Here is a 12,024-nt window from a genome sequence, read left to right on the forward strand (position 1 = left end):
GATTAAAGGCTTGCAACACCACTGAACGTCTCTTTTTTTCTTAACAATAGCTCTCATGTATCTCAGGCTAGTCTCAAACTCACCAGGCAGCTTCTCATCTTCCTGTCTCCATCTCCCCAGTGCTGGAATTGCAGGGGTACATCCAGACCTGGTTCATGTGGTGTCGGGGAACAATCTTGAGCTTCCTGTGTGCTAGACAAGCACTCTACTAAACAGCCCCATCTTCAGCTAACACCAAATCCCGCAGCTCCATATCTGGGATCCTGAGCTCTTGGTGGAATCATCTGGGCTCATATTATGGCCCTCAGCAGCCCTGCCTCTCCAGCTCTGCTGCCTGAGATACAGATAACCTCTCTCTTAGCCTAGTGCTACTTTATACCTGCATCTGTCCTTAGTGGGCATGCCACAGCCCTGGCACCTCAGAAATCACTGTAATTTGGGGTACACCCTTATAGATTCATATAACGGCGATCAGGGCCTCCTTTCAAAAAAAAAAAAAAAATCCGGCCCAACAGCATGGTGCCCAGCTCTCTGGAACCCTGGAACAAGCTTCCATTACCCCGTCACTCTTTCTTCTCTTCTGTTTGTGAGACCAGTGCCATGTGGATGATCCTGCCAAGTTCCCGTCAGCCTGAGATACAGTCTGACCCACTTTGGCCACAGCCTCTGTTTACCTTGGTGGCTGAATATGAGACATTTTCCGAGGCAAGTGTTCCTAAGCAGGGAATCCCTTCCACTGAGTTCTCAATTTGGCTTTCTCCTTTGAATGCATTTTTTTTTATAAGCTGTATCTTTTAAATTTAAATTCAGATTTTCTAGGAAAGTGGTTCATAACCTTCCTAGGGCTGTGACCCTTTAATACAATTCCTAACACTGTGGTGACCTTCAACTATAAAATTATTCTCATTGCTACTTCATTACTGTAATTTTGCTACCATTATGAATCATAATGTCAGTATCTGTGTTTTCCAGTGGTCTTAGGCAACTCCTGAGAAACAGTCATTTGAATCCCTAAAGGGGTTACAGCCCACAGGTTGAAACACCAGGACCTCTACCTAGCAGCAGAGGGAAGGAACTGATCTCCTCAGACATGGCAGCACTGATGTTCGCCTGTGTGTTCTAGGCATTTCACCACAAAAAGAGAAACAGACTCTGGCTGCAGACTGTTCAATGTGTGAATTTATTTATGTTGTTACAATACACAGACAAATCATAATGTATTTTCTTTGTAATGTTTCCTCTCTCAAGAGTCACTTCAGTTTAAACCAGAGGATTTTTTTTGAGAATGCACACACACACACACACACACACACACACACACAGCAAGAATAAACATGTAACTCCATCATTAGCACTGTGAATAAGGGTAGAAACAGGCTTCATTTTCAAATCCTGGGGCCATTCTCTCTGCCTTAGAAATTAAACAGAAAGTTCATCCCTGTCCTAAGCCAGGGCTGGGCAGAGGCTGGAGAAGCCTGGTGGGGACAAAGTGTAAGTGGTTGGCGTTGCTAGAGACCAGGGCGCAGGGTGCCAGAAATAGCCACCCACTCCCTCTCCTCCTGTGCTCCCAGGTCAAGGTGCAATGGTCTCATCTGGGGACACAGTGGGTGGTGGAATGCTCAGAAGGCAGATGTCTTTTGACTTTTTTCTGATTTGATTTCTTTCCACAGAGTCTGATATTAGTGCAGAATAGCTGAGGTCTCAGAGTTGGGAGGCCTGCGAGCCCTCTTCTCCAAGGCCTTTGGTCCATCTGGCCTTTTCCCACAGGTAACTGTTACTGGCCGAGCTGCATGGCAAAGGCTGTTGTCCCTCTCCCTGGGAGCTGTGTGGTCTTACAGCCCCAGTCAAGAACACAGAACATTTGTTGCCTTCTCAGAAAAGTCAGCGAGTGACCGGGCAGACTAAAGACAAGAAGATGACAGGTTCCACAGCAACCCGGACAGTTGAAATAGCAGAGACTGACTCCTCTTTACTCCCAGCAAAGGGGCAATGATGTCACATCTGTCAACCTAACCCTCCCTTCCCTTGGCCGGTCCTGCGCAGTGTTCTCCCAGAAAGATTGTGCTCAGTTACCCTTGAGGGCTGAAAGGGAAAGGCAATCCACTTGGTTGAGGCCACCTGGGTGTTAAATGGCTCTCCCCCTAGAAGGCTTAGGGAGGGGAGGTCTCCAAAGGGCTAAATCAGGAAATCAACAGACCCTTTGTTTTCTCACTTCTGATGAAATAATAAAGCTCCATAGCTTTAAAATAGCCCTTAATATTCCCAACACCACACCTAACACCTATACCTGACAGAAACTGTTGAGTGACCAACATGTATGTGCACACACACACACACACACACACACACCTTACAAGTGTACTGCACTGGGGGATGACCCTGCTCTTCTGCCTGCAGGCCCACCTCAGCACCAGATGAAGCTTGGCACTGGCTTCCACCTATGGGTAGGGTGACTCCTGCTGGGCTCTGATGCTCCCCATGTAGGCTGGGAGGCGAGTTTGGCAGTAACTGAGTGGAGACTGAAGGTCCAAGTCCCCGAGTCCCAGCAGGGACCCAGCTGGCAGTGAGAGGCAGTTAGAGAGTGGCAAGAAGGGCATAAGTGACCAGAGAGTTCGGACTGGAGAGGGAACCTTTCCAACTCTCCACTGTAAGTGGCCTTTGTTAGACTCAAGAGCAAAATGAGAAGTGTTTAAGGGACAGAGCGAATGCGATGTCACAGGGGTTGTATGCTAGGCAGTGCGGCACTCTCTGGGCAGGAGGCTGGACTGGCGGGGGCCTCTCACTCTTGTGTAATGTCTTGGCTGAGATCCACAGACACAGACAGGATGTTGCTGCCACCTTGCTGTCTAGAGATACCCTTCAGGCCAATGACTCCAATGTGTCTGGCATCCCAGCCTGCACTGCCTACCAGCCCAGACTGCATCTTCCCCACAGCCAGCAGACTGCGCCTGCTGGTGTCTAGGCAGCGTCAGGGAACCTGAGCCCCATTTGTTTTAACATGGGCTCCATCCGTCTGCTCACTCTGCGGGAACCAAGCCCTGGAAGTGGCCACTCCAAGGCTGAGTGGTCCTCAATGGAACATGTCCAGGAAGGTGCCTTGGCTCTGGATCTCCACCTAGAGGCAAAGGGAAAGACAGCCAGGGACTCCCAATGGGAAGCTCCCATATTTCTGAGACTTACACATCTGTAGGAGAAGAACCATGGGGTCTGGCTGGACCATGATAGGGGCTGCCCAGGAACCAGGCAGCAGAGGAAGGGTACACAGCCAACAGTGGAAAGAGAGGAGGCACCTTTTGTGTAAAATAAGAATGCCAAAGTTATGGTCACTTCTTAGAAGGGGGAGAGGGCAAAGGGGAAGAAAAATCACAGATTCCAAAAAATACCCCACAGGTCTGAGTAGAGGATGCCTGCTGGACCCAGCTCCTCCTAACTCCTAAGACAATAACCAAGGTGACTGAAGATGCAGGCTGCGCTAGTGCCAGGATACCTGCATTCCTCTCTATCAGTCAGGCCTCAGTTTAGTCATGCCATCACTGGGGCAACCTGGAGACAAATGGGCTCCAGGACCGAGGGCCAAGACTCCCTTGCCCAGGCTCGTCTGCTCCCAAACACCTTCTGGAAAGGGCCAGCCCTGGTCAGACCGTGAGGACAGGGGCGCGGGAAAGGAGCACCGTCTGAGGAGAGAGCCTGGCAAGGGCGGGAGGAAGTCCCACCTGGCCAGTCACTTAAAGGTGTCATCAGTGTTTTTGAACATGAGAATGGCGTTATAGATCTTCAAGGCTGGGCCCAGCTTGACACTCATGATCTTCACAATGTCCGCCTGTGTCAGCAAAAGGAAGGCCTCGCCGTCAATCATCTGAGGGGGCGGGAGAGGGAGGAGGAAGTCGGAGGAGAAGGAAAGGGTGGTGAGGGGGACAGGTGAGAGGAAGGGAGGGGCAGATATGTGAGGTGGGGATGGGAAGGGGAGAAGGGGCATGTGGCAGGTGGGAAAGGAAGAGGGGGTAAAGAGGAAGGACAAGGAAGGGAAAAAGAAGAAAGAAAGACGGCAATGGGGATGGAGAAGGAAATCAGGACAGCTTGGCTCCCACTGTACACATAGAGCTTCTCTTTCTCTTTCTGCTAACAGGTCTGTGTCAGCGTCTATACTGGAAAACCCTCCCTGGAGCCCTTACAAACAGTAGCTTCGAGAATTCAGCTGCTGCTATACAGTTGCGGGACATCGTCCTTAATGCAAACGTGAAGCCCCTTGTTTGAAAGTTATTAAGACTTTCAAAATAGTGACAGCTAAGGACAGAGCCAAATGCCAGGTTTGTCTAAGCCCAGGGCGCAGGGAGGCTGCCCAGGAAGCCAGGCAGGCTCGTGGTCTAAGTAGTTTCGTTCATTAATCGTCCTTCAAAAATGCTACCTGGGCTCCTTCTGTAACCGGGGTAACAGCCTCCATATCTACACATGTGATCTCACATTTATGAAATGCCCGCAGCCAAAACAAAACAAAGACAAGAGAAAGCCCATCGCAGTGCCATGGGAGCCCACTGGACAGTCTCAGTGCCGCTGAGGGCGAGCTGGACAGACGCTGCATTCTGAGTGCTGCGGCATGGGGTGCACTGTTACCTCCGACCTTTTCCCGCCCCCAAATCAGAGAGACGGAGAACACTTGGATCTAACGAAGCCTTTGGATCTGATCTTTAGATTAAATTTTTTCCTATTACAATCATTTATTTTGTGTATATATGGGTGTGGGTGTGAATGTGGATGTGCGCATGTCCCGACATGCATGTGGGGGTCAGAGGACAATTTGTGGGAGTCAGCTCTCTCCTTCCATCATGTGAATCCTGGGGATCAAACTCAGGTCTTTAGGCTTGGTGTGAAGTGCCTCCATCCACTTAGCTAATCTGCTGGTCCTCACTTCTAGACTTTTAAAAATGTCATGAGAAAAAATAAAATGAGAAAAAGAAGAAAAAGGCTACCTTCCTAGAATGGAGGTTATTTAAGAGCTATATAAAACCTGAAACAATTTATGTGGGTTTTACTTAGCTCAAGAACTACTGTTTAAAATGTTCTGAGGTAACAGGAAATGCGGATATGGGCAGGGTGTGGATGGCCTGAGGAGCAACCACTGATTGCTGGCGCAATAACAACACTGTATAAAGTCACGAGTCACAGTCCTTGGGTGAATCACGATGGTGCCTGTAATCTAACAACCTCATGCCAGGGCAGACAAAGCAAGTGTGCGGAAGGCTGATGAGTGCACATTCTAGTCAGGGAGGAGAAAAGTCAGGTGTGAGGAGGGAGGGAGGGAGAGGAAGAGAACAGAGGAAGGAGGTTGTATGGGACTCAGGAGGGGAAACCATGTAAATGTCCATGGACAGGAGGCCTGCAGCCTGTTCATTAGGTGGAGAGAAACTGAGAGTGTACACAGCACTACACAACAGGTCCCCCAACACTACAGGGAATGAAGAGAGAGACCCACAGCGCCCCTGCTGTCTGATCCCACTGCATAATTTAAGAGTAGGCAAGCCCAGCCTATAGTGCTATAATCCACAGTGCTAAAAAAGGTTCGATGATCCACAGTGCTTATGTTTTGGGGTGGGGCCTGACCAGTGGGGGCTGAGGCAGAACTTTCTGGTGTGATGGGAATGGTCTGTCTTGATGGAGGTGGATTCAAGTACACATTCATAAAACTTGTGGTGTTGGGTGTTCGCCTCAGTCAGTTCGTCTGGGGATGGTGGAGTGGAGGGCCTAGATACTGAACAGTGGCAAAGAACAGCCTTAGCTTGCAAGAAGCTCTGGGCTCAATCCTCAGCACCAAAACCAAAGCCAAACCAAACCAAACCAAACCCCAAACAAATGAAAGTGAAACCAACAAGCCACCCATGGAGCAGGCATTTGCTCCATGTTGGTCAGAAGGTTCTAGAAACAGGAGTCCAGCTAGACACCCAGACAAGCACAAATAAGATCAGCAACACAGGGGGCAAGACCAACATCCAGACAGGAAGAGGGAGACCATGCTGGGGCTACAGACATCCATCTTTCTTACAGGGCACAGATTTAGGCAGCTGAGCCCACACTGTCCTTGGGCTAGGGACTGCTTCTGTTGATTTGGAAGGAAGACTCAAACACACTTGAGGGCTCCTTCTACTCTCAAATTCTACAGATTAAGAGAGTCATGAAGAAAGTTCTTTATTTAGGGGCAACTGTGCACACAAAATCAGACTACCAACCATTTCTAGAGGTCTCACCTGTACTGGGCTTTTGATATAGTGGTGGGATTTCTATATGACTCTATAAAGTTGCCTGATAGATGTACACACAGGCCAGTGATGTGATCATGTAGCTACACTGCAGTGAGGACTCGCTCCTGGTTTCTAAAGTTCACAGTGACCTGCCAGGCAGCCCTCAGTGCACTTGCTCGACCTCCATCTTAAAAACGGGAGGATGTGGGCTCAGAGACAAGCGGTTCAAACTGGGAGAGCTAGGATTCTGGCCCAGGCTGTCTTCAACCCGACATTCGTTTTCCCATAACCCACTGCTTCATATCTTCCCTAAGCTCTTGGGTGTTAATTAAAGTGAACGCCTTTCTTTTTTGTTTAGACAGAAAAAGGGGAAATGATGGAGATGGGTCTTGTATTTATCTGTTGCTTTCATTGGTTAATTAATAAAGAAAACTGCTTGGCCCATTAGTTTTAACCTCTTACTGGCTAGCTCTTACGTGTTGATCTAACCCATTTCTAATATTTTGTGTAGCACCACGAGCTGGCTTACCAGGAAAGATCTTAACCTGCGTCTGTCTGGAGTGGGAGAATCATGGCGACTGCTTGACTCGGCTTCTTTCCCCCAGCATTCTGTTCTGTCTACTCTGCCTACCTAATTTTCTGTCCTATTAAAGGGCCAAGGCAGTCTCTTTATTTAACCAATGAAATCAACACAAAACAGAAGACTCCCACATCAGTTAACTTTCGTGTGTTGGGATCTCTGCAACAAATATCTACACCTACGCCACCCAATATCTGCTTTGGGTTCAGTGGTATGCAGGGATGCAGCTCAGTGGTAGAGTATCTGCTCGGCCTGGCTGAAGCTGTGTTTGCCCCCCAGCACCCCAAACTGTAAAACACTTCAATTCAAACAGCCCCGGGGAAGACAGCATGAGAGCAAATGGATTCCTTCTTCAGGACACATCTTCCTTCCCAAAGGGGATCTGAACACAGTGTCTCCAAGCAGGGCCACAGTCCCTGCACGATTTCTCAGACACGGGCGACCATGACTGGTCTTGCCTTGCAGGGCATTAGAGGTCCCTCTCGGGCTCGGGTAATGCTGGTGAGGGTAATGGATTTCCGCCATCTCAATGGCAGCAACGTTGTCTCTGTCCCTCTGCACTGGTACCTTACCTCATCTTTGAAGAGGCGTGCTTGGTCCTCAGAGCCCGTCAAGGTCAGAACGAAGCCGAAGACCTTGGAAATCAAAGGAGATGCCTTAACCAGGGGAGGGTAAGTCTACATGGTCTTGGGGCCCCTTGGATTATATCAGCAGCTTCTTTCTTATTAGCCTTAGGAAGTCCTCATGTCTTTGTATGGTGGTACATGAGGGAAGGTCTCTTGTTCCTTAAAGTATGTCTGTCCTGCTAGAGTCCCAGCTTGACTGACAGGACCCACCCTCTCTATCCACCATAAGAGGTCTGATTTGGTCAGCCTTGCTGTGCCGCTAAAGGGGCTGCGCATAGGAAGGGATGAGCCCAAGGCGGAGGCTCCATCTGAGCCAGCCCTAGCCTGAGCCCCCTCCTGGGGTGTGGTCTAGCGGGCAGGAAGAAGAGGGGGAGAGGCTAAGGAAAGACTCCATACCTCTTCAATGGTCCACTTGGAGACCGTGGAGGCTGAGATACCTGCTACTCCTGGCAAGAGCTTGCAGTGCTGCTCCCAGCAGAGAGAGAATGAGCGATCGGGGTGGGTGGCCAAGGTGGACATGAAGAGGGACTGGTGCACCACACTGGGAGGAAGGGCTAGAAGGGAGAAGCAGGGAGAAGTGTGAGCACTAGGGAGAGCTCACACTTAGGACACAGGGGACACTGGCTGGCACAACGGACAGGGTGAGGACCCCTCCTGAGAGCCTGCAGAACCACGTGGGTGAGCTGGTATGCTGCTGGCCAAATGGGTTGCTTGCTTGCAGGCTTCGGCACCCACTGTGTGGAGTAACCCCAGCACTCTGGGCCCTGTGAGGGTTCTCTCTTGGAGCTGGTGGCATCAAACAACCCTTACATTCAAACGAGTTCATCCCCGACAGCAGTACTGAGTTCTGTGTCCTTTCTGAAGCCCTTTTGGACTCTGAGTAGGGTCATTCTGGCCCCAGAGAATGAGTTCTTATCAGCTGTCCAGCCACAGGCTGCCATCGCTTGCTTCCTCTTCCGCTCAGGAATCTGATGCCACTCTTTGACTTCCTCCTTAGCAGGCCGGGCACTCACCCCTTTGACTTTACTCAATTCAACTGCTGACAACCTGACCCTGTCCTCTGCACTCTCCTGGAGGCCTACTCTGCCTCGGTCCACAGTTCTGGCTAATTGCTCTAACGTGGTGTGCTTGCTGATAATTCTGGATGCAGAATGCAGCACTTCCGGCGCCGTCTTCTCTATGGCAGCCTCTGCCCGGTACAGACTACCCTGCCCCACCTCATTCCCTAAGCCTTAGCCTCGTGGCTTCTTCAGCTCCTTGTAGTCCCACCCTGGGCCTCTGGGATCCTACCACAGACCCACTGCCACTCTCCTGCAGCCTCTGCATCTCAGTCCATGCCTGTGCATTGCTCATTGCCACCGAAGCATCACTGATGCTTGTTCCCTGCGACTGCAACAGTTCCAGCTGTGACCCAGCAGCTGTGCCTCCCCTGCCTGATCATGTTTTAGGACCGTAGGTAAGGATGGTACCCTGGGTCCTATCTTACTCCCCAGAGCAGAGCCTGACTCTAGTGAGCAGCCACAGCATTGTATTTAACCATCTAGCCACACAGCTAGAAGGTTCTTCCAAAGAGGTGACCCTTGTGGGACCTGGGCAATGAGCACAGCCAAGGGCCAGGTGGTGTTCCCTGATGGGACGGTCACGTGCGCATCTGGACCCTGCATCAAGGTCTACCATGGATGGTGTGAGGGGTCTCTTCTAGAAGGGGAGCTGCAGCCAGGGTCCCTTCCTGGTTAAAGGCCTGCCGGTACAACAGACAGCCCTCTGTGGAGATGAGAGACCTGGGCTCTGTCCCTGAGATGCCTTAGGGGCCAGGGTGAGGCCTGAGTCCCTCCCTTTTCCTTTGGCCATAGATGTAACCACTGGAAAGACTGACTTAGGGGCTGGAGAGAGGGCTCAGCAGGTAAAGGTACGTAAGGTATAGGCTGTGCAAGCCTGAGAACTTGAACTAGATTCCCCAAGCCCATATAAAGGTAGAAAGAGAGAACAGACGTGACAAAGTTGCCCTCTGACCTCCACGTACACACCTTGGCATCACTCACTCCCCCAACCCCCCAACCCCTCCACATTCAGTCAGGAGGTGCCCTCTGGTGGTTAGAATGTAGTCCTGCACATGGGAGCTGACCAAAGTACCATGGCAGGCAGGAGAGAGGCCTACTATAGCCTGACCCTGGCTGGGATAGCTTTCTAGGGAGGACCCAGACGTCAGCCAAGATGCTTGGCATTCAGACCTGAGGCTACAAAAACTATCTTCTGTTTCCATCAGGAGGAAACAGTAAAGAGAGAAGCCGAGGTGGGGATGTATTCCAGGCACGAGCTTCCTACTGGTGTGCAGTTAGCTGTGCTGAACACACCGTGCCGTGAGCTCTTACAATTCTCAGTATCTGACTGAGGATGCCAGGCTCAGGGAATCTGGTGTGAGACACCAGGGATGCTCACACAAGACAGAGCAGCAAGGGTGCAAGCAGCCAGTGGTCTGTGCACCGGGAGAAAGGTCTGAGAAGATAGCAATCCAGACACCTGCAGCTCCAGAACTGTGAGGTGAATACATGCCTGCTCTTCAGGCCACCCTGGCTGTGGTATTTTGTTACATAAATCCACACAAATGAACCCAAGGGGAATGAGCACTGAGATGACACTAGGGTACAGGGCTTTAGCCTAATGCCCTGTGGCAGACATCAGGTCCAAGTTTGAATTCCAGCTCAGCCCCTCAGAAGGTGAATGACCCTGAGCAAATGATTTCGGCTCTGAGCCTCCCATTCCTCCATAGTTAGACACAGTGGGAGGCTGGAGAGCGGGAGAAGGCAGCTACAAAGTGCTCATCACAGTTCTGGCTCAGTGAACGGGAATAGTAGCCACCATCGTCAGCTCAGCCAGTGACTCCCTATGCTCTCAAGTGAGGAAAGTGGCTTGCTCAAGGTCATACGACTGACAGCCATGGTCTCCCTGAGGAAGCTTAGAGCCACAGACAAATGGAGCAGGGCCATTGCTCCACCTTGTGGAAACCCAGCCCCCCACCCCCTTTTCCACAGACTCCTAGAAAGTCCGTAGAACCAGAAGCCTTGGCCACTCAGGCTTCATCCTGTGCTCTTGCCCCCTGTGGTATCATCCCGCTGCCCTGGTGTCTGGTTCCATCAATCACAGGCCCCCTGCTCAGCATCCTCTGTCAACTGGACTCACTCACCTTGAAAATCTTCTTGTGGACTCTTGCGATACTTTGGAGGACGTCCAATCCTGGAGAGAGAGGGACCGGGGCCCGCAGCAGAGGATCAGTGGCTGGCCCAAGAAGACACGAGGCCCCACACCCGTGAAGCCCAGGACCTGACTCCCTGGCCTCCGCACCGGCCATGATGGCGGGGCTTCTTCCTTGGGGACAAATTAGACAGGTTCTTCTTCCTGGCTGCCGTCTCTGAGTCGGACAGCTCCGCTTTCAGCCGACTCTGGTTCCTCTCGGCCAGCGGGCAGCCAGAGAGGCAGTGGTGAGCCGTGAACTTGCCTGTAACGTGGCCAGAGCCATCACAGCCAGGGGTAGGGCACTTCCTGGGGAGATGAAGGCTTTAGTTGGGTGGACCCACTTGTCTCTACCAAGCCCCCCCTAACCTTGGCCCTGGGTCCTGGGGAATGCTGATGGGTCTCGCTCCACAGCTGTAAAAGACTCTTCCCTGAACGATACCTGCTTCACTCTGGGCCTCGGCTGTTGCTTTACTTACCGCTGGTGAAAGCTGTATTTGGAGGGCTTTGTGTGGGGCGGGCTCCTGTGGCTAAGCGTGGGGCAGCTCCCGGGTGAGGCAGAGCTGGATTCTCTGGGCCCTACAGGGGCAAAAGAGAAGTCAGCATGGAGTCCTGGAGACAGGAGAAAGGGACAAAGAAGGGATAGTTAGTGTGCATGTAGTGGGGAAGGAGGGGTCAGTACCCAGAACTAGTTCCTTGGAGACCAGGCCCTGAGCCAAGCTGTGCCCATTCCTGCCATCAGGTATCAGCTACCATTAGGGAAGGAAGGTTTGACTTTTTCATACTTTGCTGGGACCTGCGGGCATGCCTTGGTTTAGTGAGGCAGAAAGAGCTGGGGGTAGGGGGCTGGGCATCCCAGGCTCACTGCGGGCACTGGAGCCCCGCCTGGGAGGGCTGTCAGAGGTTGGTGGAAAGGGAAAGTTAGCAGCGTGTCCTGAGAGTACACACGGAGAGGAGGCTCCAGGGGATGTCCTGTCTTGGAGCACCAGCCTGCAGGGTGGATGTCCGGGTGGTCGGCGTCGATCCAGAAGTCATAGTTGTGACTCCAGCCATCAAAGTGGAGCTGGGAAAGAAAGGCCCTTGGGGGTCAAGTGTTGTTCGTGGAGCCCGGCTCAGTCAGGAGGTGCTCTGGGCTCCGACGTGCTCCCTATGCCTAGGCCAAGATCTTGGAGATGAATACAGGGGGCATCTATACAGTAACTGTTCTCAGCCACGTGTTTTCATCTCCATTAAGTCCCTGTGTAGGACAAGGGTTATTAGACCCATTTTACAGATGATAAGATTAAGGCTTGTAGAGGAAAAGGGACCCTTCCAGGCCTACAACAGTGAATCACAGATAAGGAAAGAAAGGTCT

General features: G+C 51.6%; 1 protein-coding gene across 12 annotated transcripts in view; it reads right to left on the reverse strand.

Moving 5' to 3' along the window:
* Positions 1 to 1,184: 1,184 nt before the first annotated feature.
* The window catches only part of L3mbtl1 (L3MBTL histone methyl-lysine binding protein 1), a 37,548-nt gene continuing 26,708 nt past the window's right edge, over positions 1,185 to 12,024 (reverse strand). For 9 of the 12 annotated variants that reach the window (XM_050150918.1, XM_050150911.1, XM_050150921.1 and 6 more), the window contains 6 exons: positions 11,619 to 11,733; positions 11,150 to 11,249; positions 10,782 to 10,979; positions 10,624 to 10,673; positions 7,836 to 7,993; positions 3,722 to 7,448 (listed from right to left, as the gene is read on the reverse strand). In XM_050150918.1, coding sequence (XP_050006875.1) covers positions 7,242 to 7,448; positions 7,836 to 7,993; positions 10,624 to 10,673; positions 10,782 to 10,979; positions 11,150 to 11,249; positions 11,619 to 11,733 — 828 coding nt within the window. In that variant the 3' untranslated portion in view covers positions 3,722 to 7,241. Of the gene's footprint in view, positions 7,449 to 7,835; positions 7,994 to 10,623; positions 10,674 to 10,781; positions 10,980 to 11,149; positions 11,250 to 11,618; positions 11,734 to 12,024 lie in introns of all 12 variants that reach the window. The other 3 variants (XM_050150914.1, XM_050150915.1, XM_050150913.1) reach the window with 3 other exon arrangements.

The sequence above is a fragment of the Alexandromys fortis genome, unplaced genomic scaffold, assembly GCF_014885135.2.
Source record: "Alexandromys fortis isolate MF-2015 unplaced genomic scaffold, M_Fortis_MF-2015_v1.1 scaffold_27, whole genome shotgun sequence".
Classification (NCBI taxonomy): domain Eukaryota; kingdom Metazoa; phylum Chordata; class Mammalia; order Rodentia; family Cricetidae; genus Alexandromys; species Alexandromys fortis.